The following is a 26,677-nucleotide window of genomic DNA, read 5'->3' as shown; positions in this document are numbered from 1 at the left end:
GTCTTTACTTCATTCGCTTTGTCTAGATAAGGTGAAACGATGTCGTAGACGTGTTCAGAAAGCAAGTACTAATGAAGCCCAATAGCTAAGCATAGAGCCACAAAGCAGGCCCAACAAAAGCCGAGCAGCCCCAGAAACTACAGCAGCCCAATTTTTCAACGGCTCTTTTCCTCTCAGGCTCTTGAAGCAGAGCAAACGACGACGTTTCCTGGTGTTGTAACCTTGTGGGCCTGCGATTGTGACCGAACCGCTTCGATGTTAGGGATGTTCATTCTCTTGAAGAGATTGTGGTTCCTCTCGATAAGGATAAGGATAAGGTTTGTGTTTATTAATTTTTTCTAATGTGATAAATTACCATTCTATATACTAGCCTCTCTGCATGCGCTTCCGCGCCTGCGAGAGGCTTTTTTTAAAAAAATTTAAATTTATTTTAGAATTAAAAAAGATAATGGGTAGTTGTGTTCCATAAAAATAGGATCCATTATCTGATTTTATTTTTATTTTTATTTTTTTAAATATGAAAAAGTGTGAATTTACCATATTATCCTAATTTAATTAATAATTTCAATTCTTAATGTTTGCATTAACCAATGGAATTTTATGTTATTTTGAATGTTTCACAATTCTCTGCATTTTGCTTTATATATATATATATTCAAATATTGCACTTAATATTCTATAAGAATTTACGATGAAGAGCATTTTTGTTTAATTTCCTTGTTAGGGTTTGAAATTGTTGAAAGGCATCGTTGCAGTCAAATGCAGTTTTGAAAAATGTGTTCCTTTAAGCAACATTTCAAATTGACATTTTGAAGCTTCTTTTGGAATGTTTGTTTTTGAATATGGATGATGTATCCTTTGTTTTACAATATTTATTGGCTAAATGAATTGGATTGGGTATGTATTGGACTTCAAATTAACACAAAAAGATCATATTCTTCTGCTTTGTTCTTCTCTCTTAAAAAAGCAATGATGTCTTTTCACTTAAAAAAACAATGATGTCATCACTTGCGAACAACAATTCTCGAGAAACATCAAATTAATTTATCTTCATAATTGCATATCTATACAGACTACCGAGGGTTGAAATTACCACCACTACCACCACACATTGCTTTTTTTTTTTCACAATATCCAAGGCATTCGCCCTCTTTCTGATAACCATAAAGAGTACAACTGAGCGGTTATACTCCATTTTTTATTTTTTTTTCCTGAAATTAATAGTATAGCAGACCGGCGATAATCCGTTTTTAAAATTTTTTATTCCAATTTATAGTATAGCCGCCCGGCTATACTGTTTAAATATAATATATAAAAATAGTATGGCCGCGCCTTTATACTCCGTGTTTTTTAATTTTTTTTTCAAATTAATAGTATAGCCGCTCAGCTATACTTTTCAGATATAAAAATTACGTCCCAGCGTCGCCTTCTCCTTCCTCTCTCTGTCTCCATCTCTCTCTCTCTCCGTCTTTCTTCCTAACAAGCAGCGGATCCTGCGCCCTTCAACCGCCCTTCGTCCACGCTTCAACGGCAAAACGCCCGTCCAGACCCTCCTAGAGCCGCCTAGGCCGCCTAGAACCGCCTAGGGCCGCCTAGAACCGTCTAGGGCCGCCTAGAGCCGCCTAGGGTTCAGGGTTTTGTGCATAGAACTCTATGGTTGCAGGACAGTCCAACCGAGGACATACTAGTATCTTATATGATGTTTTTGATTACTTTGAAGATGTTAGGGAACAAGGTGGAAGAGTTTTTGTTCATTGTTGTCAAGGGGTATCTCGGTCCACCTCATTGGTGATTGCGTATCTTATGTGGAGAGAAGGACTGAGTTTTGATGATGCATTTCAGTATGTGGAAGCAGCAAGAGGCATTGCTGATCCGAATATGGGTTTTGCTTGTCAGTTGTTACAGTGCCAAAAGAGGGTCCATGCTTTTCCTCTTAGCCCGAGTTCACTATTGAGGATGTACAGAATTGCCCCACACTCACCCTATGATCCTTTGCATCTTGTCCCAAAAATGTTGAATGATCCATCATCACCTTCTGCTCTGGATTCTAGAGGTGCATTTATTGTTCATATACCGTTTGCCATATATGTTTGGATTGGTAAGAATTGTGAGGCCATCATGGAAAGGGATGCAAGAGGGGCTGTTTGTCAGATTGTATGATGTTAGTTCATACGGCTAAAAATAATTCATCAGCATCCTCTTCTTCTTCACCTCTATATCTATCACCAGATTCCATATCTTCTGAATCAAGCACTAGTTCGAAGTACTTTTCAGAATCCTCTATGGATTCTCCATCATCAGCTTCATGCTCTCTTCCAGTCTCTTCAACATTGTCAAATGATTCTGGCATGTCTCTCCTCTCATCTAAATCTTCTGATCAACCCATGTCTAACAGTCCAGAAAACGTTGTTTCCAATTGTAGTTCACAGTCCTATTCTCGATCAACCTCATTACCATCTAAAAAGTTATCTTCGCTTGCTGAGCGCAGAGGTAGTTTGTCTCTCAAGTTGCCTGTGATGAGTGATAAGATGAGGCTGATGAGTACTTCCTCAAAATTTCTTTCCACTAAAGAAGATGGTGTTAGGATAAATGACAGTACTTGTTCTGTAGGTCACATAGATGATATTGACAAGGTATTAGAGCCAAAGGATGGTGTTCAAAATGGAGGGGAAGATTCAAGACAACAATGCAACATATGCCAGAAGGAACCTTCTTTTATCAAACATTCTGCTGAACCTTGGAAAAAATTGCTCTTTGGAAGAAGGTGTAGGATCCTCTGCCTCAAAGGAGACTGGGGAAAGTTGTCCAGCACAATGTAATTTTATGCAACCTTTTGTATGCCGTTGGCCTTGTTTAGAGAAGATTGCTACATTTGGTGTGAGGGAACTAGATTCTAAATCTGCTTTCACTATTTACTCACCAAATACAGGTGTTGGAAAAAGTGAAGACAGTGTTTTGTTTCTTTGGTCTATATAAGCATGCAGTGTAGGATTCCTCATATATCCCATATATTTATTCCGTAGATTTATCTTTTTATCTCAAGAAATAAAGATAAATACTAAATACTAAAAATGAAATGCAACCATTCTTTAGTTCTTTAAAAAAAAAAAATTAATTAATTAAATGATGGGTCTAGAAGCTTAACAAAAAGATTAGCACATAACCCATTTTGGGATCATCTAAAATACAACTTAAAAAACATGAAGGCTCAAAGGAAAAGAAAGGTCAAGGAAGGCAAGTTTCTATGTTTTCATTGAATCGTTTCTCCAATTGCAATGTACAATACGTAAGAATTTACACCAATTTTGGTGGGAACATAAGAAAAAGAAAACTTGTTAACAAGAGAAATTGGCAACAATCCAATTATCCAATAGGTGATGCTCATATTGGGGGACATAATTTTAACACATTGTGATGGCATTGTTTCACTTTCTTGATGGTCATAAGAATTACCCCCATAAATTAATCAACCCATTTGCAGCCTGCCAACTCCATGTTTGGATTAGCACCTGTTCTCTGGCCTCCAAATCTGGCTTGTAATCTACTTCTAATGTCTGCTTGGTCAAGCGCCCTCCATAGTTCTAGTTCCTACCTTTCAACTTCTTGAACTCCGGAATGGCCTCCTGTAGGCGTCTGCATTTTGTGGCAGTGGTCTTTAAGATGGAATGAGCTCTTGACGACCAACTGATTCTCAGCCATAGGCAACGCATCACCATATATCTGATAACACATGTCCATGCCCCAAGCCATTCCCAATCTTAAGAGAAATTTATAGTTTTCATTCTTCATCTAGCCAGCCCTTCCAACTGTGAATAAATCTCCCTGATCATGGGATGTGTTCTATCTTGAGCAAAAAAAACATGGGTTTCAGCATTGACCTCTAGCCAGCTACACCCTGGTGCTTTTGTAATTTTCCGACTGCGCATCAATGCCCTAACCCTTGCAACATCATCCCACTGCCCATTGGCTGCATAAATGTGAGATAACAATATATAATTGAAGTCCATTTCAGGTTCAAGCTCAAATAGCTTCTGTGCAGCTCTCTCACCAATTTCCACATTCCCATGCATTTTACAAGCCCATAGAACAGTTTCCCAAATCAAGGGACTCTGTGTGAGTTTCCATTCCCCAACAAACCTTTCAACCTCATTAAATTTGCCGGCCCGACTAAAAATATTGACCATACATGCACAATGCTCAATTGAAAGAGTAAGCCCATAATCCTTGCTCAGTGAATTAAAGTGCATCTTCCCTTGATCAATTAAACCCATGTGGCTGCATGCAGAAAGAACACCTATAAAAGTAACCTCATCTGGCGGAACACCTTCATCTAGCATAATCTGAAAGGCTTCAAGAGCCTTCTTTCCTTGACCATGTTGTGAGTATCCACATATGATTGTGTTCCAGGAGACTCTGTTTCTTGAATCCAAGCCCTTGAATATCTTCTCAGCATCTTCTATACATCGACATTGTGCATACATAGCAACAAGTGCACAAGAAACATATGTATCATTTGACAGCCCAGACTTCAATGCCAGTGAATGGAGTTGTTGTCCACTTTCTAGGATTGCTGAACTGGAGCAAGCACTCAAACAACTAGAGAAAGTAAAGTTATTGGGCTTCACACCTTGTCGTTGCATCTGATTGAAACTCTTTACAGCCTTCTCTCCTTGATTAGTTTGTGCACAACCAGATATGTGGGCTGTCCAAGTGAAGAGGTCTCTTTCGATCAATTCGTTCAGAATTACATCTGCATCGTCCAAGGACCTGCCTTTGGAGTACATCCCAATGAGAACAGTTGCTACAAATCTATTAGCGTTGAGGCCACTCTTTATGATATGCGTATGTACTTGCTTCGCAAAACATACAGTTAACAGGCTGGAACAGCATCTTAAAATGCTGATATATGTGTACGTATCAGGTTTGAAACCTTGCGCAAGCATCTCTCTGAAGACATTTGGCCCATGATCACAGTTTTCACTGTCATAAATTCCACACAAAAGGAAATTCCATGAAGCTGTATCTCGAACAGGCATTTGATTAAATGCATGCCAACCTTTTTGTACAGATCCAACTTTCATGTACATTGTTACAAGTGCATTGCTGACGTAATTATCAGATTCAAAACCGTATTTAAATACACAAGCATGAATGCTTTCACCATAGTGCCAATCACCCAGATTCGTTGCAGCAGTCACCGTACTAGCAAGGGTAAACTGATTCGGTCTTAAGTTTGTGTGCCTCATTTGGCAAAACATCTCGGCTGCTTCAAGGCTTCGGCCTTGTTGATCAAGGCAGCTTATCATTGTACTCCAGGCTACTATTTTCGGATTTTTTATTCTCCCAAAGACTTTGAGTGCATCATCTGCCAATTCACACTTCGAGTACACATTAAGAAGGCAACTACCCAGAATTTTATCAAGCTCACAACCAATCTTGATTAGAAGAGCGTGCACAGCTTGACCTCCTCCTAAATTTTCCATGTGAGCACAACTCCTAAGCACAGTCAATAAAGTGAATTTACTAAACTTCAATCCCTGAATTTTTAGTCTGCAAAACCATGTCAGAATCTCTTTCCAATCACCAATCTTACCATATCCATCAAGCAAAGCATTCCATGACACAGCATTCTTCTTGGGCATGTTAAAGAACACCTTATTTGCTAGTTCCAGCTCTCCACACTTTGCATAAAGATCAACCAGAGCAGACCCAACAATCCCATCCAGAAAGACTCCTAATTTTATAACTTCTGCATGCAACTGTGTCCCAAAGTCCAACTCTAAGCTAATTGAGCAAGCTTTCAATCCAGCCGCCAAGCTTAACCCGTTTGGCATACCACCATCCTTCCTCATCTGACAATAGAATTTAATCAAGTCGTAGCTACATCCTTCATCTTCCAGCCGAGACATTAGCTTATTCCACGACACAGCATCTCGTTCTGGCAATTCATCAACAACCTTACCTGCAAACCCAAAGCTCCCCAATTTCACAAAGAGACTATCCATTGAACTGCAAATTTCCAAACTTGGGTGAATCCCATTTTTGATCAGTTGATCCTGAATCGCCTTCCCCTCCTTCAAAGGCCCTTTTGAAGTGCAACTACGTAGCAACCCAGAAGGGCCAGAACAGAGACTCGTCCTCTCGTTTGGGTTATTCTTGGATAATTTTCTGAGTATGTTCTGAAAGCGCTCATCAAAACACGACGCCATACAGTGTTCAGTGTCATTGCTAAAAGAAGTGGCTTCTGCATGGGATAAAGCGGTACTAAAGGGACAGAAAGCAGCGCGAGATTGTGGGAAGGAGAGAAGGTTGCCAGGAAGTTCAACGAAGAAATGACCTCGAAAAGCAGTCCGTAGGATACGCATTGCAGTCCCATGAAGACAAGCCTCCGAATGTGGGAATTAATTCACTCTCTCATGTTTCCTCGTACAAATAGCGAAAGCGATTGATTATAAAAAAACATTAGGTATGAATTGGACCCGTTACATCACCATATTGTATATTAAACTATTTCTAGTCTAAATTACTCTAAATTAATTTTAAGGCACTCCAACTTAAATGCAATGGGGCGGACTCATGACCATAATGGCCCACCCCAAAATATTCTGAAAACCATTGAGATATAATTCCACCAACTAATTTTCTGTTTTGCGGTACGTTTCTTTCTAAAGTATCCTTAACGCGATGAATAAATTTATGACTCTAAACTGGTCTACATATTTCAACTTTTTATAAGTAAAATATTATTTATATTATTTGATGTAGCTGTATCTAAGTGGAAATGCAGTTCAAAGGAATTGAGAGAGAGAGAGAGAGAGAGAGAGAGAGAGAGAGATTCTGAACGAATGGGAAGTTCCCCTCTGTTATTGATTTCTCGTCATCATAAATAATAGTCAATCCAATTTGTTTATAGTAGAATTTACAGACAGACAGCTCAAAGGAATGATTCCCTTATGACTGACTACAAAAGAATGAATCAAAGTCTCCTCCCTCCCTATATAATTATATTATATATGACATATTCTTCCCCCTCTGTATCTACAACCCCTCCCTCCGGCCACTTCTTCTACCTTTTTTTCACTGCTTAAACAATAAAAAATTTAACAAAAGAACCAAAAAAATAAGCAACTTTTGAAACCACATTCACATCACTTGCATTATTTCCAATTTCCGCCTGTTTTTTTGACAATGTTATTGTCCTAGCGAAACACGGGTCTTTATTGGTTTTAGTTTCAAACCCATGCTTTCTGGGGAGAGAAGCTCCGGGGAGATGCAAGATGGGCTGAGCGGGCTCCTAGGGCTGTCACTGAAATGGCATGGCCTATACAAGCCATACCCCATGAAGAAATACTCCATAGGTATCAACATTGCATGTGGCTGCTCCTCTGTTACCATGGATCCACAAGCCTGGACCTGCACCAACACAACCCATCAATCCTGTATTGAACACTCTCTTTGATTCTTTTCAAAATCATGCGCATCTAATGATAGATATTTAGAAGAAACAAGTATAACATGGCATGCAACATACCTCTACTAAGGCACTATATCTCCTATCCAACTTTGAGGTCATGTGGAGAGCCTCAGAGTGGAAAGGAGAGCTATCCCCAACAAAAATAAGTGTGCGACACCTTAGTGACTTCAACCCTTCAGTTATGTCAGGTCTCCTGAAAGTTGGAAAAAACTAAGTTATAGACCATCAAAATAAATTGCATTTATCTCTGTGGAGGGGAAACCAGAAAGTAAGAAACCAACTCCAGCACTGCTTACCGATTAATTGCTTGAAGAAATCTAAAAACATTTGAGCCCTGCCTCTCTTCCAGCAACTGAAGAAGCAAACATTGCAAGTAAATCAAACAGATAAAACCCATTTGAGAGTCCTGTTCCAGAAAACATGCAGTTTACCTAAAAGAAATTTAAATTAGCCGAAGCACTCACTTTTCTGCATGCTTGAACTATATCCGACTCTGGAACTTCAGCACTACCACGAACCTCCTGTTGAGAAGTATAACATACTCATCACTCAATCTACCAAAGGTAGTAGAAGTATAAGAAGGATACAAGTTAGAGCACAGCAATACCTTACTGAAGTAGCGCTGAAGCAAACACTCTTTTAGCAAACCACACATGCCATAGAAATATAGCATATTCGACATCACCTAAAAATTACAAGTAAGCATAGGTTTAATATTCGAAATTAACATTTACTCACAACAAATAAGAGCTAGGTTAGAAAAAGGAACCTTATTATAAAACCATTCTGTCCAAGAGGGTGATTTGCACAAAGGGGATACAAGTATCAATCCAAGGACACGCTCCCTATATTTCATCTATTGAATAAAGATTGATCAATGAACTGAGATTGAAACATTTTTAAACATAGTTGGAAAAAAATGAAAGGAACTTACAGCAAATAGGGAAAGGATATAAGCACCCGCTGTCACCCCCATGCACATAACTGCACCAAGCCTGAAGAAGGAGATGTTAGTGCAATCGGAACTAGGTAATGTGCAAAATCTCATCAAAGAAAATGACATTAAAACATGATTAGTGAAAATGGAAAACCACTTCTACACCTAGCTCTAATTGCAACCCATTATTAACACCAGAAAATAATGTGTTACATTTAAATGTTGGAAGCAGCAGTCAGGGTCTTTTGAAAATCAGTTGGAATGAAGAAATAGTGTTAGTCATTACCCAAAAAAGTTGAGAACCTCAAGGATCTGATCTGCCAAGTCATCAACAGAAGGCGCAGGATCATCGGGAAAAATTGAAGCAGCTCCTAACTGCAAGAACTCTTGTGAGAGTTCCAAAGAGAAACTATGTGAATGGCATTCAGTTACATAAAATATTTTTCAAAATTTATATGATTTGGTCAAAAAGTATAATAGAAATCCACTTGAAGCAAACCATTTACAGACCTCATGGCCAGGAGGACTGATATGATATATGCAGAAGTTGTGGAGCAGCAAAGAAGCCGCTTCAGGACAAAAGAATAACCCCTGGAAACAAGACATATCTGCACAATTTAAGAAAGAAAGAAAAAAAGTTGTTAGAAAAATAAACTTTGTAGAATTGTCTAATTGTGTTAAGAAGAAACAATATATTTGAGAGCTTTGATGTCCATTCAGAAAATAAGGTACTAAAATTTTATTAAGAACAGCAAAAGGTAAAACTCAGATTGCCATTTCAAACAATGACAAAATTGAGCCAGGAAAAGAGAATTTATCGCACTTACGATTTAGAGCTAAATCAGGATAAGTGATAAGTGCAGGCTTCTCTTGGTCTCCATACACAATAACGGACACAGAACCACAGCCAGTTTGTATAAAATGTTCCTGAGGATTAAAAAATTGTGATAAATGAGTAACAACCAGAATAACAATAACAGAGCAAGAAAAATTAAGCATGCTGATTGCAAATCAACAACTATATCTAATTGTCAAAGAAAACATCACAAATTTACAAGTTAAATTATTTTACCACCATTATATTTATATGATATATACATAAACATATAGCCTTTATTTAAGATATATCTACTGTCTTATCTATGTGATTATTCAAACATTCAAGTAAGGGGAAAAAATCCAGGAATCCAGCTTTCCAGATAATTTTATTCCCTAAAGTGCTTCCCATGTGCACTTACACCTTTTTCAGGGAACTCAAACTGACCTGCCACATCTTTGACATAATTTTGTTAAAAATAGATGAAACAAATAAGTGGTTCTGGATATCAATCATTTAAATCTTTTGAAAAAGGAAGAAAAGAAAGTGGTGACAGTTAAAAAGAGAAGCATGGAATCTAATATATTAAAGAAGAAAATAGCTTTAAACTAATCAGAAACTGATAAAAAAAAAGATATAGATGACATTTTAAAGCAACAGCTAGACTTGTCAATAGAGTGGAGAAATAAGACAACGAAAGGTATAACTTCGGTTTCTTCAACAGACAGTAAAACACTTTGAATAAACCACAGAGATTGACTCATCGAAGCAACCAGCTTCTTGCCCAATAAAGAACATCACACACGAAGGAAAGAATCAGGGAAAAAGAAAAAAAGAAAAACCCCCATTACTGAGTTGAAGCTTAATCCAAACAAATCAACAAAAGGGTCTAAATGAGTACTTCCTATACTAGATAATCCAAAGTAATCTCAAACATTCAACCCTTTCGCATAAAAGTTCACGAACCGGAACAAAGCTAAAAGGATATTAAAAATATAAGGAGAGTGGAAAAGAAAATCACCATTAGAACAAATCAGGTGGGATTGCATATGGAGCGAGAAGATGTTAACATATACAAATCCCAAATACACAAATGCGCACTTAAAAGGAAAGCTTCGTTGCATCTATAACGGTGAAAATGTAAAAAGAAAAATGATATCTAGCAGATCTAGAATTACCATTTGCATATCTTCAGTATCCCAAAATTAAATTTTTAGCCAACCCATTTCTAGAAACATCTGAAATTAAATGGTTTTATGTTCTTCTTATTGAACCAAGCCAAATAGTCGCCGCTGTCGCATACTACAGAGGACTTGGGGCTGGGGAAGAACAAGCATCCAAAATACAAAATGTGACTTTCCTATCTCTTTTCCTATATTTTCTATGTAACCAAACAGGAGATAACTCCAACATTTCAAAAACGGCAAAACGTATTGCAAACCAAGGTTCCCAAGAAAATAAACATGAAAGAAGAAAAATGAGAACCGTAGAAAATTCAAAATTTCGATAGATTAAACTCAATCTTTGGACCCAATGCCAAAATACTTCGTACCAAATTAACTTAAGCTTTCAGCTAGTAGACCAAATCCCAAAACAAAAGAATAAGGAAACAACAAAAATTAATACAGAAAGAAGAAAACAAATCAATCTTTGAAGTAAAGCTCGAACCTTTCCACCAAGATAGATCTTCTCCATGTCGAGGGAGACGGCGTCGTTTGATTCAGCCATGGCTAACTCTGCGCGTCTCCCAACAGCCCCTCTCTCGCTCTCTCTCGCTTTGTCTCTCTCTCTCTCTTTCTTTCTCTCTCTTGAAGAAATGTAGGCCTTTGGCTTCGTTGTGGCTTATATACAAAGCGACTCTTTCTCTCTCTAAACCGAAAAAATAACCTGCGGTTAACCACCACCGACGCTCCCACGCCTATCCGTTCTAACGGAATTTAGTCCTTAATCTTTTACCCGCAGTCAAATTCAGGCAGTTGCTTCGATACGACGCCGTATCGTCCCATATCCGTTAAGTTTTCGCGGCTATTGAATTTACCGTAATTTATAGATGCTCGTTTTTACGGTTTCCGGATTTACGGCTCATATTTTTGACTTTAAAGGGAATGATAGTGGCATGCCCCTATCATTGTGGTTTGACTAAAAGTGTTTGTTGTCCTAGTGATGTGTACACCAGTAATTGGATGCTCTTTTTTTGTGGGTCCCATGTGGGCCATGCGCACTTTATTTAATTTTTAATCCAAAGAAAAAAATAATAAAAAGGTTACATGTTTTGGGGATTGGACATGTTTAGAAGTTACAATACTCTCTCTCTCTAGTTGTCTTGCCTTTCAACTGACTCAATGATTAATCATGCTATCTTAATCATGATTTGATGGAATATCTTTTTTCATCACATTTTTTTTGCATGGTGTGTTTTCCCCCTTTTGGTGTCAATTGAATTAGTTGCCATGAAAAGGAATAATATTTCAATAAAGCTAAAAATATCAGAAAGAGGAAAAATAGAGTTTGGAATATGGGCATTTTAGGGTTTCTAATTGCAGGTTGCAATTTGTTATGGTTAAAACTGAAGTTCTAAAAGCAACAGATTTGCTCAACTCAAATGTGGAAGAGGTTAGAGCGTTCTTATGGATCAGGTAATTGTTCTAGAGTTCTATTAATACTAAATAATGACATATTTTGGACAATTGAAAATCGCGGAGACGTAGTATTGTTAAATATAAACTCTACTATATTCTAGTATCGTTTGTATTAAAATAAAATAAAAACTATAAATGCTTCTCAATATTAACTCAAAACACCTCATTTGCGAAACAATCAATTTTCTATTTGATATTTTTGTTCTAATGAAACTATACAACTTATTAGTCCTGCAACAGTCGTAATCAATTACTATTTCATTAAAAAAGACCAATTGATGCTTCTGACCATCAATTGGTCTACCGACTTTAATAGGACAAGAGGCCCAAGACAATTTTAGGGTTCCATTGTTGTGCTCAAATCATTGTTCATTGTGTTCTTAAAATTCCAACATAGCCCCCAAAACAAAGTTTTCATTAATTAATTAGTTATTTATTTTTTAACAACAACCACAACAGAAGCCGTCACCAAACGCCGTCGCTTAACTCTTGGTTGACAGTTGGCGCGTTCAGCTGCTTACCGTGAACAGCTTTTCTTGGCCGGCGGGAAAACCGCCTCCGGTGCTCGTAATGGCGGGAATAGTTGTGGTTTTTGACTTTGACCGAACCCTAATCGACGGTGACAGTGATAGCTGGGTCGTTGCGGAGATGGGTCTCACTCAGCTCTTCAATGAGCTTCGCTCTACTTTGCCATGGAACAAACTCATGGTTTGCACTCTCTCTTTCTCTCTTTGCAAATCTTTTCAGGACGTAGATTTATAGAAAAAGTTCAAATTTTTATTGATATTTTTATCCTCTGGTTGGTTGCTAATAAATGGGTGAATTTTGTGAACGAAAACGATATTTTTTAACACTTAGCCTAATTGTTCTGTTTGGTCACAGATATATAAACAAGAAAAAAGATTAAGAATTTCTATGCAAACCAGTTGGTAAACTTTGTATTATTGCTGAGAGATCCTTGCATTTGTGGGTTTTCAACTTTGATCATGGACTTTTTGGTTTGTTAATGTTAATTGGCAACATACACACAACTTACAATGAAATGAAAACCAGTTATGATGCCGAAGGACTAAGCCTTATTAATGTTGACTGTTAAACTTTGTAGGATAGAATGATGAAGGAGCTGCATTTGCAAGGAAAAAGTTCTGTGGATATTAAAGAGTGCCTCAAAAGAATTCCAATGCATCCAGGGGTAATTGCAGCTATTAAGTCAGCTCATGCTTCAGGGTAAATTTTTCAGCCAATTCATTTATAGTCGATTGTATGTTAATTTTGTTTTTCTTTTCGTTTGGTGCTACGATGTGGTGTTCAATATGGTCTTTGCAGATGTGATTTGAGGATTATTAGCGATGCAAATCAGTTTTTTATTGAGACAATCTTGGAATGTCATGGTTTGTTAGGATGCTTCTCACATATTGTCACAAATCCAAGCTTTGTTGATGGAGATGGAAGACTCGGGATTTTTCCATACCATGATGTAGGCTCACCTTCTCATGGTTGCAATTTATGCCCTCCAAATTTGTGCAAGGTAAATTTTCGTCTCAAACCAATAGTCATTTGTTTGTCTGATGTTAGTGTACTCGGAGTATCATCCATTTCAGTTATATATTACTTCCATATATGTGCTTTTGTTTCTAGTGGCATGCAACTATGTTTATCAATACAATGTAGCACCTATCTACTAAGAGTTTCTCAGTTGCTTTGTTGAATAACTGGTTGGTTTTGATGATTGGAGCTTCTCCTTGGATACGACTTACACATTACCATTGAGGTATTAATGTTCATAAGTTCAGCAAAAAAAATGTTTTTTGGCTTGCTGAGTGCTCAATCTTTCTCTATCCTGTGTCTGGACCAGTAACAAATGATAGCAAAATGGAGACATGTTTGGTTTGTAATTGCTTTTTCTTCCCATCTATAGGTGGTTGTAACTTTTGCTATTAATTATTTGGCCCTATTTACCTGAAACAAAAATCGTTTCAAAAACAAGATGCAGACTTCTATTGTATATACTATGGTCCTGTTTCCAAAGAAGATCACATACAATACATATAGGAGCCACAATGAAGTGTTGCCCATTCGTTTCCAATCCGTTTTCACTAGCATTGAGGGGGAACAAATTGGCTGCACTTTTACTGGGTGATGAGTTTTAAGACTCAAGTGTTTGTATAGAGGTATATGTTAGCTCCCAAGTAAAATAGGGTTGATCTGCAGGATATGCTGATTTATTTTCTATCATTCACCATCCCAACCATTTCAAATTAAACGCAGAGCTAAATATTTCTATCATTTCTGCCATGGGGGTCAGGACAAAAGTTTTGTGACTTGGTCAATGCAAGTGTGCTTCAGTTTTGTCCCTAATTTTGCCATTTAGAGGCTTATTTTCCTATCGATATGTTTTACTGCATAAAATGTTTTCTCCATCTTCTTCTTACAGTAGCTTTGTTCCATATAAAACTGAGGTTCTATTTATGATTTCCATTTTAGGGTGTGGTGATTGATCAAATCCGAGCTTCTGTTTCTGCCAATGGGAGGAAAATATATATCTACCTAGGAGATGGGAGAAATGATTTTTGCCCAACTTTAAGGCTTGTAGAAGGAGACCATGTAATGCCAAGGAAGGACTATGCTCTATCGAAGCGCATTTACAGCAACCGAATGCTTATCATGGCTGACATCCATGAATGGAGTGATGGAGAGGAGCTTGGGAAGATATTGCTTCACCTCATCCACAGAATTTCTACTGAAGAAATTAATTGTAGTGACCTCAGTCAGCTGAACTCATCTGACCACATATGACAGCCAATGCCTGATGAAGCACTCCCTCAAACTCTCCCTGTTCGTCACTAGCAATCGAAGGCGGAAATTGCTTTCTGATAGAAAGCAATTTTTCCTGTGACTTAAATTTAAGCAACACAGATTTGAATGTATTTTGGACCATTAATATTAGACTGTTGCTTCTGATCAAATTAAGAGTGGCTGGTGAGTGTTGAGAGGGTATGCATTTTTTGGATAAGCTAAGAAAAATACATTCTATATCAACTCTTTTCTTCTTCTGTTTTCTGTAGTTTGCAGGTTTTATTGATATCTATGTTATCTGAATCTATGCCCAATGTCTATATAATTTTGGTTTATTAAATTCACATATGCTGGCACGTGTTACACGGTCCATTGTTGTTGCTACTAGCTAGCAAAATAATCAAATTAACCATCATAGTCATTGTTCATGATGACGCTAATCACACTGAAGTCAAAATTGAACAAAGGGGGGAAGTCTTTGATTTCATTCAATTTTCTAATGATGGTGTGCTTGTATAACTTGTGACTGAGAAAGTAGATGGATTTGATTTGATTTTTATTTATTTTTAATCTGGCTATATGGACTTGTTTTGACTTGCCACATAAGCCCATGATTGAAACTGGCCCAGTAATTGGACGGTCCTGATTGTGAGATTCTTCTATAATTTGAAACAAATAAAATAGAACTGAAAGTAGCTGAACATAACTCTGCAAACCAATAATTCTTTTTCTTACATAGAAAGAGAGGGAATCCAAGTCAAGCGTGTGGTTCTCTTACTTGTCCGCTGTCCTCTCCCATACATATAAAATCCATAAACCACATCGAGAAACGTTTCGATTCTTTTCTCTCTCTCTCTCTTTCTTCTCTGCGCCAACTCCTCCTTCAATCAGCTACCCAGAATCTCTCTCTCTCTCTCTCTCTCTCTCTGTGTTTCTTCAGAGGGTGCTGCAATGGCAAAGAAGAGAGAAGAGAGAGAGATGAATACCTACCTGGATGGGATAATAGAGGCCATGCCTGTGTTTGCCAAGGAGCTGATTGCTGGTGGTGTTGCGGGTGGTGTTGCAAAGACTGTTGTTGCACCACTTGAGCGTATCAAGATTTTGTTTCAGGTACAATTGTGTTAAATTCTCCTTCAAAATATGGACTTAGATTGATTCTTTCCTTTTTTTGCTGTGAAAGTGGCTAAAGTTGACTCTTGATTTTGGGCACTGTAAAGATTGGTATTACATTTGGCTTCTTGGGTGTTTGAGTTTCTGGGATTTATTCAGTGGGTAGATTTCATCTAAGATGACTGCTTTTTACTGAACTGGTGCAAATTTTATGGATTGTGAAATTGGTTTCTGTTGTTGGGTGTTTGCTGGTCTCAGATTGAATAATACTGTGATCATTAGAAGTTCAATGGGTTACTTTATTTGATTCGATTTTTCGATACTTTGTTCTCCATGACTTTGTTTTATAGAGGCAGTCATGGGGTCAATAGTATACAAACTGAATTTCAGGAGTTCCAAGCAAGAAAATCCGAGTTAACTTTCCTTCTCCGACCCAAAAAGGAAAAACAAAAGAAGAGAACTTGTAAGGTTTTTTGAGAGATAGATAAATAGCTTATTTAACACGTGCCTTGATTTTGTGTGTGGTTTTTCTGTTTTTTCTTCCTCCTTGAGTGGGAAACTGGAGGTTAAAATATTCCTTCATGTTTCCCATGGCGATTAGAAACTAATCATTAACTTAAACTGGATTTACCATTAAGCAGATTATCCTTGAAGATTGAAATTATTTGTTTGTTGTCTTTTGCAGACCAGAAGAGCAGAGTATCAGAGCATAGGGCTGTTTGGATCCATTAAGAAAATTGCAAAGACAGAAGGGCCTTTGGGTTTCTACAGGTGGATCCCTGAGTACATAAACATTTATGTGAAGGTTGTGTTTTCAAGTTTTCAATAACTAATATATTTTCATACAGAGGAAACGGAGCTAGTGTTGCAAGAATTGTTCCCTATGCAGCTTTGCATTATATGACTTACGAACAATACCGCAGATGGATTATTCTCACCTTTCCTGACGTGGGGCGTGGACCTGGTCTAGATCTTGTGGCAGGGTCTTTTGCTGGAGGAACAGCTGTGCTTTTTACTTATCCTCTTGATTTAGTTCGGACTAAATTGGCTTATCAGGTAACTAATTGAATCGTGAAAAATCTCACTCAAGTGCATGAATTAGTTGCTCTTTACACTTCCAAGAAACTTTTTTTTGACAAAAGCCATGTTTGTTTTGCAGGTTGTTGGTTCACCGAAGTTAAATGTGCAAGGGGTAGTAAATACTGGACAAATTTATAAAGGAATTCTTGATTGTTTCTCGAAGACTTACAGAGAGGCTGGACTTAGAGGCCTCTATCGCGGTGTTGGTATGGATTTGAAAACTGCTTGTATCATCCACTGCTGTCATTGTGTGTTTCTATAGTTGTTAAGATGTTTGCAACAATTTTGCATTTAACGCATTAACATCATTATCAGCTCCATCACTTTATGGAATCTTCCCATATGCCGGTTTGAAGTTTTACTTCTATGAGGAGATGAAGCGCCATGTCCCTCAGGAGCACAAGAAGAGTATTATGGTCAAACTTGTATGTGGTTCTGTTGCTGGTCTATTAGGTCAGACTTTTACATATCCCCTCGATGTGGTGAGGAGGCAAATGCAGGTAATGTACTTTATAAGGGTCCTTAAAATACTATTTGACAGAAAATTTTGTGACATTGATGGGTGAAAATCATCTGAATAGGTTCAACGAATCGTGCCATCAAACAGTCCAGAGATGAAAGGGACAATGGAAGTCCTTGTCATGATCGCTCAAAAGCAAGGATGGAGGCAATTATTTTCAGGACTTAGCATCAATTACTTGAAGGTGGTAAAAACCTAGTCAGTCTTTTCACAGAAAATCCCTTGGCTTTCTTGTCTAATCATGTTTTGGGATGTTGTAATTCAGGTCGTACCATCTGTAGCAATCGGGTTTACAGTTTACGATGTTATGAAGTCCTACCTTCGAGTTCCTTCAAGGGATGAAGCTGTGACAAAATTGGTAACCAACAAAAGAAATACCCATCCATCCTCCCTTCACTCCTAGTTACTTTTTCTTCCAATTTTTCACTTCAAGTAACAGTCCTGCACAAATGATTGGGAGCTTTTCCTTCCCTTTTGAATTGTCAATTAGGTTGACTTTTTGTACCATTCATGCCATTTTCAGCTGTACATTTCATTCTTTGAAGATGAATAATAGCCCCTCGGTAGGTTAAACCCCTCCCTTACACATCCTACAAGCTCTAGTTTCATTGATTAAGTTAGCAGAAATCATCAATTAGGTTACCTTGTATATTTAGGAGAGACGATTCTCTTGCAATGTACATATGGAGAATTTTGACCCCTGTAATCGTTCTATAATTGAATAATAAGGTTTGAGTAATCTTACTAGCTTTTCTTGTCTCTTTAAGATATTGGCTTAAGAACTTGAAATGCATCTGTTCAATGTTTTATTTACCACTACCCCCGAGGAAGCAGATTCCATTTTTGCCATTTTCTTTTCCTGCGAATAAAGGGCGGAAAAGGAATTCATTCTTCACTACTGGCACAGCCCCCAGAAGCAGATGCCATTTTAGGTAAAAGATGAAAGAAGCAAAAAGGAATCATACAAGGCACCTTCCAACTTTTGAACCTTGGGCTTAATATTGAAAACAATCGACCAGATTATGCTCAGAAATAAATCTGAGAATCAATCAGCAAGTAAACAGAAACATAATCGTAAATTTGTTTTCTATTGAATGTAATTGAATTTAAATACAAGATTAATGTACAAGAAAAGATATTCATAAAAAAACTACAAAGTTAATTTCCGGCCAAAAAACTTCCTTTGATTTTTCATGCTGCACATTGAACATTACATAACGTAGCACCACAGCCTCGACTCTTGTAGAGAAGCTGTATGCACTAGCTGCTGATAAGTTTACCAGTAATCCCCACAGGAGCATTTCCCATCCTTGAAATGATGGAACCGCTTGTTATCCCTAACGATGAGCTCCCTCCCAACAATCTTTGACATGATTTTTATTGCATTATGGCAGTCGCCGCATATTCGAAGATTCTTAATTATCCTTAGAGTTTGCCTGGCTGGAGTACTGATCAGACCATAAGCAATTGCCAAACGCTCGCTGTGATACTGCAAGGCCTGCTCTTTTGCCTCCTGATCAATGTCATGAAGCACATATCTTGTATCTGGCACATAGCCTGCTTCCCTCATCTGTCCTTTCAAACCTTTCAGTTTCTCATATGCCTCGTTTGTAATCCGATACTCACTCACCCTATTCTTCTCCTCTAGCATGTTAATCTCAGAGTGCTTCTTCCGCGGAGGCAATGGGATTTTTTCAGCATTGGCCTTAGAAGGATCGAGACTAACCAACAAATCCTCAGCGCGATCTTCAAGCTCCATGTCTCCATGAATCTGTGCAAAGTTTCGAAGAGCCTCCCAAACTTCTGCAGTAGGCTCAAATGGCATTTTCCCAATGAATTCCTCTGCCTCATTCAAATGACCAGACTTTCCAAGAACATCAATAAGCCCTAAATAATGCTCAATCTCCGGCACAATCTCATACTCATTCTTCATCAACTCGAAGTACGTTAACCCTTCTTCCACAGCTTCCGCGCTAGCACATGCCGCCAAAACCACTACAAATGTCTCCTTATTGGGCTTCAATCCTAAATTCCTCATTTGTTCAAACAACAGCAGCCCCTCATCACCCTGCCCATTCACTGCATACCCATGTATCATTGAATGCCACAAACTCATACTCCGCTCAGGCATTCGATCGAACACCTTGCGTGCATCTCTCATACTCCCACATCTTCCATACATTTGAATCAATTTAGCGTTCAACTCAATATCTCCGCGAAATGGCGACTGTTTCATAAAATCATGAATCTTTTTCCCAACCTCAAGCGACTTCGAGCTGTCACACGATTCCAATAACACACAAAATACACCATAATCAGCGGAAACATCTTGAGCCATATACTGCAACGCCTCTTTGACCTTACCCTCCTTGCACAAACGCATCAAATCCACATCTTTTGTGTTAATACGCAATGGGGCACTCACATTTTGGTTGTTTAACTCATCACCGTTCGGTTTTGGTTCATTTGGTTGCTGGTTCTGGTACTTGTTGCCCTTGCGTAAAGGTTGGGTCTTGTACTGGGAATTGGAGCGAGATGTTGTGGGTTGGGGCTGAGAGGAGCCAGTGTTGCGGCGATGTACTCTGGGATTATTGGCGCTGGGAACTGCATTGGTGCAGAGAGGTTTGGATGGTGTGGGATTGAAGGAAGAGGAAGGTGTGGTTTTGAGGACCGAAGGAAGAGTGGTGTTGAGATAGAGCTTATCAGGAGGGCTTGGAGTTATCCGAGCTCTGAAACGAAAAGAGATAATGGAGTTTCCAGTTGGCTGAAGAGAAGAAGTCAGAGAAGCCATTGATGTGCTAAAACTCTGCTACTATTGGAAAAGCAGAAAGAGGGAAGAAGATGTTAAGTGATGGGATAATGGGGTCATTGGTCGATGTGGGCTTTGAGTAAACTCAAAGCCATGTCAATGCAGCAAGAGTTATATTGCCCAGGTAAGGGATTATTTTTTAACTGATCAAATTGATTAACTGTTGGATCAAATTGATTAGTCTGATTAAACAGTTAAGATATAGAACCTTTATTTTTTAACTGTTGGATCAAATTGATTAGTCTGATCAAACAGTTAAAATATAGAACCTAACCTAAGGGCCATAGAATGACTCGTCAATGCGATTTGAGGCAAGCCGACAGGATCTTAACCCCAGTAAAAAAGGACATGAGTTGCAAACTAGTTTCGAACCCACATCATACCAAAGCCCACCCACATTTGCACAATCTACCTTCGCAAAATACCTTTGGTCTTGAAATTCAACTCTTGTCAAAGTCTATTTACTTTTAATTTGTTCATTCATTCTTTCACTTAGCTTAAGCTCTCTGCTTTTTTGATTGTCCCATGCTCTAATCCAAGGCTCAACAAGGTTTAGATAATCTCCTTTTTAAAAGAAGAAGAAAACAAAGTACAAAAACAAAGCATTATTACATTCTCAAAACATTAGAGGCAATTAGCGTAACGATAAACAACTCACATAACTATCACAAGTTCACAACCCTTATTCTTATATAATATAGTCAGACCACTCGGAAATAAACGACGTATGGTCCATGGACTCGCCAGGCACATCCTCAAGCTTCGACGGCCGTTCCTTCCCGCCAACCAACCTCGCCGGATTCCCAACCGCCGTCGTCCTCGGCGGCACATCAATCAACACCACCGATCCGGCCCCGATCTTCGCCCCCTCCCCTATCTTCACATTTCCTAAAATCGTCGCGCTCGCGCCGATCAAAACCCCATCGCCGATCTTCGGGTGCCGATCTCCGCCGGCCTTGCCGGTCCCACCCAGCGTCACGTGGTGAAGTATCGACACGTTGTTTCCGATCACCGCCGTCTCCCCCACTACCACCCCGGTGGCGTGGTCGAACAGCACCCCCTTTCCGATCCTCGCCGCCGGGTGTATGTCCACCGCGAACACGTCGGCGATCCGCGAGTGCAGCGCAAGTGCTAAGGGCCTGCGTGACTCGATCCACAGCTTGTGCGCCACTCGATGAGCCTATAAATCAAATAAAACAAAATCAATTCGTTTATTTTCTTGCGTTTTCTAGGAATCAAAACAGGAAATTAACTTGTAGACCTAAAAATCAAATTAATTACCTGACAGGCTAAGAAGCCCTTGTAATTGAGCAAGCAGTGGGAGAAGGAGACGCAGGCGGGGTCGCGCTCGCGGGCGGCGCGGAGATCGGCAACGGCGGCGGCGAGCAGAGAGGGGTCGGAGGAGAAGGTGTTGAGGAAGAGGTCGTAGAGGAGCGTGGAGAGGAGAGTGGAGGAGCAGAGCTTGTTCCCCAAGTGAAACGACAGGGATCGCTTCAACGACGAGTGGGAGAGTATCGTAGAGTAGAGGTAGCTGGCCAGGGCCGGTTCGGCCTCGGCGTCCCGGCGCGCCTCGGCCTTGATCTGGGCCCACACCCACGCCTCGCCCTCGACTTCGGAGGACGACTCTGTGTATCGGAGCTCGCCGGCTGGCATCTTATCCGTTGATGTTTATCGCTACTACGGCGCACGATAGTTGAGAGCAGTGGAGAAATGGTGGTTTGTGAAAATGGGGGATATGTGGTTGTTTATTATATTTGTGTTTTGTGTGGTTTAATTAATTACATGGGTTGCTTTAGGGAAAAATCAGGTGGCGGAGGATCTAAAAAACCCAAAAAGAGACAATCCAATTCATTCTTCTCTCTATCTTTTGTTCCAGATGTCACATAAAACGGAAAGAAAAAAATCTAGTTATTTTATCTTATCTTATATTTGCAAAGAGATGCATTCCTAACTAGAGAAGGCTAATTAAAATACAACGGGTCTAACCCAGTTGAGAAGGCCTTGACTTGCTGACCAGTAATCTCCGATTCAAATCCTATGACACTTTGGCAGTATGTCCCTTCGTTAGTATAAAAAATAAATAAAAACCCAAAAATAACAAATCATGACTTAAAAGGAGAAAAACAAAAACATAAAACATGGGATGAAATTACACAAAAGGATATCAAATATGACAAAAAAAGTCAAACCAAATTCATACCCAATTTCTTTTAGGCCAATACAACATTATTTTAAAGGGTATGTAATAATTTGATATAGAACGCTACAACATTATCTGATAGGCATAACAATCAACAACAAATTGAAGATCACCAATTTCTACAATCTATTTTCAGAGAGAGAAGAAAACCCTAAGTGGATTTACTCTACTTCCCTTGTGTTATGTTGCTTCCCAGCTCCTTTCGTGAGTAGTTTCACATAGAGATCTTTTCTGTAAGTAAGGACACATAATTTTGTTTTTGCTGTCACAGCACCTTCTTCCACTTCCTACAATAGGATGCCTTGTGCAAAAATATCCATCACCTACATCCACCACTACCCCACATGTAGTATCATAGCTTTTATTGGACTGTCAAAACTTGAGCTTGCACTTCTCCAAATTTACATAATGCAGATGAATTCTGCTCATAGTTTGAAGCCACATCATGCACATATTTTAGTTTAGCTTCGTTCACCTAATAAGAGTTGGGGTTCTTGATTCTTTTCCCTTTATGCTCATCACATCTTTTCCTCCCTTGGATCGGATGCCTTCTGCAAGAAGAGCCATCAGCCAAGATGAATCCACAAATGGAAGTAAAGCTCTCTACTGGATCACGGTTAATAATTTGAGCATCATGAAACTCTATGCTGCTAATAGCACTGCATTCTGATTCTGAGTCAACGGTGCTATTTGATATCCCAACTCTAGTTGAACTATTAATCCTCACCCCTTTGTGGTTAGCACACCTCTTTCTTCCTGGAACTGGTGGCGTTCTGCAAATGGAGCCATCAGCAAAGACGAATCCACAAATGGAAGTGAAGCTCTCTACTGTATCACGGTTAATAATTTGAGCATCATGAAACTCTATGCTGCTAATAGCACTGCATTCTGATTCTGAGTCAACGGTGCTATTTGATATCCCAACTCTAGTTGACCTATTAATCCTCATCCCTTTGTGTTTAGCACACCTCTTTCTTCCTGGAACTGGTGGCATTCTGCAAACGGAGCCATCACCTACATCCACCCCACAAATTGTAGTATTCTCCTGAGTAGTGCCAATTCTATCCAAAACTAACCTAGGCTGTGATCTGCCAAGCTTGAAAACTCGAGAAAGGGGATTGTGGCTCTCCCTATTAGCATAAGCACTGAACCTATCCTCTGGTGAAAGCAATTTGCTTGATTCAATCCTAGTACCCACTTTCTTCGAACTGAAAGGCACAAGCTTCTGGGCAATATTAACAAATCGTGTAGTGCTTGAAGATACTATCTTAAGTTTTTGAAGGACATCATCGGGGCGTCTTGCCCCATTAATGTTTGTGTTCCATGCATAATCAAATGTGTTAAGCAGCTGAGTTTCTGTTTTCAGCGCAACACTTTTGTTTTCCATCTGTAGATACAATCAACAAAGAAACGATAAGGGCATATCATATATTCCAATCACATGGCCAAAGTTGCACCCAGAAGTGCTTCAGAATTCATAAATTCCAATTACATATCAGATATTCCAGTCCACACATGCATAATGGCAAGCACATGATCACTATTTACCATGTATGTGCATGTATGAGAATCCCAAGTTAACACAACTAAAAGCCTCGAGTTGTATAAAAGATAGAAAAATTTCATACAAGTATAGCTTCTGTCTAATTATGATGGTCCCATATATGTAGTAATGGTATGAACATGAAGGTGGACGAAAACCCTGAAGTTAGAAATTTATGAAGCAATCAACTATCCAGCTTGCAGCATCTGATCTTTACAGGAGATGATAAGGACTCTTTTGGCAGCCACTGATCAAATATCCATCAGTCTCAACCAGTAGAAGGGCATCCACATAATATGCATGATAAACTAGTATAGCCATCCATGACAACAAGGAAGAATAAAAGTGGTAACTTAATAAATGCATGATACATCTAATTCAATGTTCAATCACAAAAAAAACCCTAGTAAAGTTCAAACTTCTTTAAAGGATCAAAATTTAGATAAACTTACAGGAGCCCATCTGTACACAATGGGGTAGTCTCTTGACAGTATCTCAGCAAACAATCCCGGCCCCTTTTGGACACGGTCACTAGGATGACCAGTTGGGCAGCCATTGCCCAAATGAGCTCCTGAACGACCATATTGCTGAAGTCGTGTCCTCACATTATCAGCTTGTCCAAGGTACACTGGGACTATATAGTCTGGGTCAAGCTTGCCAATCTCACGGCCTAAACCAGTACGCAAGACTGCAATGCCAAGTTCATAGACACCTGGACTCTCGTTTTTAGGGAGGTTATGAACCCTGTATCTTTCAGCCCCTTCTCTTCCCAGTGAATAGTCTTCCCAATCAGAAGGACCAACCAGAATCTAAAATTCCCAACAAAAATGTAGAAACAAAAACACCCATGTTGTAAATACCATATAAAACTGGATTTTGGAATCTGGGTACGTAGTGGGAGTAAATTTGAGATCTTTCAACAGAGAAACAAAAACCCAGAAATCTAATTTGAAGATACAGCTAGTCAGTCAATAAAATGAGTAGAGGACAGAGAAAGTAATCAAAATCTCCAAAGATTTCAAATTACAGATCAAGTAAAAAATCAAAATTTCAATTCCAATTCCAGTTCCATCAGGTGAGGCAGAGAAATTACCTTCCAATTGGAGAAGTGAGAGTCGTGTTTGGTGCGCTTGCAATCTTCTCTCTTCAACCTTGTCACAGCAACGGTCAAGTCGCCGGCTCCCATTTGAGGCTTTGTGCCCCCTTTGCCAGAAAATGACCGTTAATCGCGCCCTTTATCAACGCCGAAATGATCTCCTTCCGAAAATACCACTTTGCCCATATAAAATTGAGCCGCATCCAACCCCAAACTGGGCTGTGGACTGGCCCAGACCAAGTGACAACTTTTTTTCTCTCTACTTTTTTGGGTGAGACTTTTTTTCTCTTTTCATTTAAAATACGGAGCTGTTATTCTGATTCCCAAAACGCATCGAACACTCTTTTAAGCACAATTTCTCTCTCATATTTTCAGAGGGAGAATCTCAATAACTTTTATAGAGTACCAATAACAGTTCCTTTAAGATAAACGGTGACCGAATTGGTACTGAAAACGAATATTAGTGAGAAGAAAAAGGAGACTGATTCGAAAGAGCATCTTTATAATATGACACCAAGCTTTATATCATGCCCTGTTTCAAAAGCAACTTCTTCTTCAATCTTCTTCGTTCACTTATCATGAAGCTGAAAGTTTTGGCCTATATACGCTGATAAGCTCTTGAAAGGTATGATGGCCAATATATATATCAAGATCAAAGTTCTTCAATCTTCTTCGTTTGCTGGGATTTTTTTATTTAAAAAATGGTATAGCCGGGCGGCTTTACTGGGGTCTTTTTTTAAAACTTTATTTACAAATAGTATAGCCGTCGGCTACACTCGGGATTTTAAAACAACGACTTTACTTGTGTTGCACCATTAGTCCCTACTGTTAGAGAGACTTGACGGTAGGACTAAGGGTGCAACAAAACACTTAATTGGGTGACCTCTGCAACTAATATTTGAGTTGAGTGACCAAAGTGTAACTTGGGGTATAGTTGAGGGACAATTGCTGCGAATAACCCTAAAATTTATTTATAAACCATATAGCCGCGTGGCTTTACAGGGATTTTTTTTTTTAAAACGTATAGCCGGGCGGCTATACTGTTTTGACACGTGTGCCAAATCGATAAGCGGGCGATAGACTCTAAGCAGGTCTATTTCTTTTTCGAGAATCGTATAGCCGCGCGGCTATACCCGATAATTTTTTTATAAATAGAACTGTACTTCGGATGGTGTCTTTTTTTCTCCTTAAATTTTATATAAATAGTATAGCCGCACGGCTATACTTGGGATTTAAAATAAGGAGCTGTTATTCGAACTCCAAAAAGGTATCACACACTCTTTTAAGCACAATTTCTCGCTCATATTTTGAGAAAGGAGAATCTCGACGACTTTTGTGGAGTATACACGTGTGCCGAATTGATAAGTGAATGCTAGGTGCTAGCCCTAGGTAGGTCTATTATAAATAGAATATAGCCGCTTGGCTGTACTTCGGATTTTAAGAAAAGAGTCTAGCCGTTCGGCTTTACTAGGGTCGTATAGCCGAACGGCTATACTCGAGATATTTTTTAAACGATTATATCCACGCAGCTTTACGTGGATCGTTTTTTAAGTTTATTTATAAATAGTATAGCCGCACGCCTTTACTGGGTTTTTTTATATAAAAAATTCCCGAGTATAGCCGCGCGGCTATAATGTTTTTACACGTGGCTGTTGA

The 26,677-nt window shown here is 39.0% G+C and overlaps 7 protein-coding genes and 1 pseudogene across 7 annotated transcripts; 3 read left to right on the top strand and 5 right to left on the bottom strand.

Moving 5' to 3' along the window:
- The first annotated feature begins 39 nt into the window (after positions 1 to 39).
- LOC148293392 (uncharacterized) lies at positions 40 to 3,040 on the top strand (annotated as a pseudogene).
- Positions 3,041 to 3,230: 190 nt separating this feature from the next.
- Positions 3,231 to 6,475, bottom strand: LOC110751037 (pentatricopeptide repeat-containing protein At4g13650-like). The gene has a single exon (XM_021951455.2). The coding sequence runs from the start codon at positions 6,363 to 6,365 to the stop codon at positions 3,786 to 3,788; it is 2,580 nt and encodes an 859-aa protein (XP_021807147.1). The 5' UTR covers positions 6,366 to 6,475; the 3' UTR covers positions 3,231 to 3,785.
- A 360-nt stretch (positions 6,476 to 6,835) lies between these two features.
- NDL1 (N-MYC downregulated-like 1) lies at positions 6,836 to 11,055 on the bottom strand. Its single transcript, XM_021951343.2, has 11 exons — positions 10,897 to 11,055; positions 9,239 to 9,338; positions 8,922 to 9,019; positions 8,698 to 8,786; positions 8,409 to 8,469; positions 8,244 to 8,330; positions 8,082 to 8,159; positions 7,939 to 7,995; positions 7,771 to 7,826; positions 7,532 to 7,667; positions 6,836 to 7,413 (listed from the first exon to the last, which is right to left on the bottom strand). Exons 1-11 carry the CDS (start codon positions 10,954 to 10,956, stop codon positions 7,192 to 7,194), a joined length of 1,044 nt encoding a protein of 347 aa, XP_021807035.1. The 5' UTR covers positions 10,957 to 11,055; the 3' UTR covers positions 6,836 to 7,191.
- A 1,142-nt stretch (positions 11,056 to 12,197) lies between these two features.
- Positions 12,198 to 14,924, top strand: LOC110751000 (Pyridoxal phosphate phosphatase-related protein). The gene is made up of 4 exons (XM_021951414.2): positions 12,198 to 12,575; positions 12,973 to 13,094; positions 13,194 to 13,395; positions 14,352 to 14,924. The coding sequence occupies exons 1-4, from the start codon at positions 12,438 to 12,440 to the stop codon at positions 14,661 to 14,663; spliced, it is 774 nt and encodes a 257-aa protein (XP_021807106.1). The 5' UTR covers positions 12,198 to 12,437; the 3' UTR covers positions 14,664 to 14,924.
- A 514-nt stretch (positions 14,925 to 15,438) lies between these two features.
- LOC110750971 (Mitochondrial substrate carrier family protein) lies at positions 15,439 to 18,139 on the top strand. The gene is made up of 7 exons (XM_021951365.2): positions 15,439 to 15,773; positions 16,459 to 16,544; positions 16,622 to 16,829; positions 16,933 to 17,059; positions 17,169 to 17,353; positions 17,435 to 17,557; positions 17,639 to 18,139. The coding sequence occupies exons 1-7, from the start codon at positions 15,615 to 15,617 to the stop codon at positions 17,774 to 17,776; spliced, it is 1,026 nt and encodes a 341-aa protein (XP_021807057.1). The 5' UTR covers positions 15,439 to 15,614; the 3' UTR covers positions 17,777 to 18,139.
- A 291-nt stretch (positions 18,140 to 18,430) lies between these two features.
- On the bottom strand, positions 18,431 to 20,280 carry LOC110750952 (pentatricopeptide repeat-containing protein At2g15690, mitochondrial). Its single transcript, XM_021951341.2, has one exon. It carries the CDS (start codon positions 20,162 to 20,164, stop codon positions 18,650 to 18,652), a length of 1,515 nt encoding a protein of 504 aa, XP_021807033.1. The 5' UTR covers positions 20,165 to 20,280; the 3' UTR covers positions 18,431 to 18,649.
- A 453-nt stretch (positions 20,281 to 20,733) lies between these two features.
- SERAT1;1 (serine acetyltransferase 1;1) lies at positions 20,734 to 22,113 on the bottom strand. The gene is made up of 2 exons (XM_021951584.2): positions 21,464 to 22,113; positions 20,734 to 21,362 (listed from the first exon to the last, which is right to left on the bottom strand). The coding sequence occupies exons 1-2, from the start codon at positions 21,833 to 21,835 to the stop codon at positions 20,871 to 20,873; spliced, it is 864 nt and encodes a 287-aa protein (XP_021807276.1). The 5' UTR covers positions 21,836 to 22,113; the 3' UTR covers positions 20,734 to 20,870.
- A 240-nt stretch (positions 22,114 to 22,353) lies between these two features.
- LOC110751147 (protein EFFECTOR OF TRANSCRIPTION 2) lies at positions 22,354 to 25,630 on the bottom strand. The gene is made up of 3 exons (XM_021951580.2): positions 25,019 to 25,630; positions 24,378 to 24,734; positions 22,354 to 23,769 (listed from the first exon to the last, which is right to left on the bottom strand). The coding sequence occupies exons 1-3, from the start codon at positions 25,109 to 25,111 to the stop codon at positions 22,858 to 22,860; spliced, it is 1,362 nt and encodes a 453-aa protein (XP_021807272.2). The 5' UTR covers positions 25,112 to 25,630; the 3' UTR covers positions 22,354 to 22,857.
- Positions 25,631 to 26,677: the final 1,047 nt, after the last annotated feature.

Source organism: Prunus avium, chromosome 7 (assembly GCF_965620075.1).
Source record: "Prunus avium chromosome 7, drPruAviu1.hap1.1, whole genome shotgun sequence".
Classification (NCBI taxonomy): domain Eukaryota; kingdom Viridiplantae; phylum Streptophyta; class Magnoliopsida; order Rosales; family Rosaceae; genus Prunus; species Prunus avium.
Note: the sequence above shows the minus strand (reverse complement) of the source record. Positions and strands in the feature narration are given on the sequence as shown.

Bases quoted from the DNA above. Each gene is read 5' to 3' on its own strand.
- LOC110750952 (XM_021951341.2), bottom strand. From the start codon at position 20,164: ATGGCTTCTCTGACTTCTTCTCTTCAGCCAACTGGAAACTCCATTATC.
- LOC110751147 (XM_021951580.2), bottom strand. From the start codon at position 25,111: ATGGGAGCCGGCGACTTGACCGTTGCTGTGACAAGGTTGAAGAGAGAA. The intron at 24,735-25,018 runs GTAATTTCTCTG...TGGGAATTTTAG, and splicing joins CTCACTTCTCCAATTGGAAG to ATTCTGGTTGGTCCTTCTGA. The intron at 23,770-24,377 runs GTAAGTTTATCT...TTGTATCTACAG, and splicing joins TTGTGTACAGATGGGCTCCT to ATGGAAAACAAAAGTGTTGC.
- LOC110750971 (XM_021951365.2), top strand. From the start codon at position 15,615: ATGGCAAAGAAGAGAGAAGAGAGAGAGATGAATACCTACCTGGATGGG. The intron at 15,774-16,458 runs GTACAATTGTGT...TGTCTTTTGCAG, and splicing joins GTATCAAGATTTTGTTTCAG to ACCAGAAGAGCAGAGTATCA. The intron at 16,830-16,932 runs GTAACTAATTGA...TTTGTTTTGCAG, and splicing joins GGACTAAATTGGCTTATCAG to GTTGTTGGTTCACCGAAGTT.
- LOC110751037 (XM_021951455.2), bottom strand. From the start codon at position 6,365: ATGCGTATCCTACGGACTGCTTTTCGAGGTCATTTCTTCGTTGAACTT.
- LOC110751000 (XM_021951414.2), top strand. From the start codon at position 12,438: ATGGCGGGAATAGTTGTGGTTTTTGACTTTGACCGAACCCTAATCGAC. The intron at 12,576-12,972 runs GTTTGCACTCTC...TAAACTTTGTAG, and splicing joins TGCCATGGAACAAACTCATG to GATAGAATGATGAAGGAGCT. The intron at 13,396-14,351 runs GTAAATTTTCGT...TTTCCATTTTAG, and splicing joins GCCCTCCAAATTTGTGCAAG to GGTGTGGTGATTGATCAAAT.
- NDL1 (XM_021951343.2), bottom strand. From the start codon at position 10,956: ATGGCTGAATCAAACGACGCCGTCTCCCTCGACATGGAGAAGATCTAT. The intron at 8,160-8,243 runs GTTCCTTTTTCT...TGTAATTTTTAG, and splicing joins CAGAATGGTTTTATAATAAG to GTGATGTCGAATATGCTATA. The intron at 7,414-7,531 runs GTATGTTGCATG...GTGTTGGTGCAG, and splicing joins GATATAGTGCCTTAGTAGAG to GTCCAGGCTTGTGGATCCAT.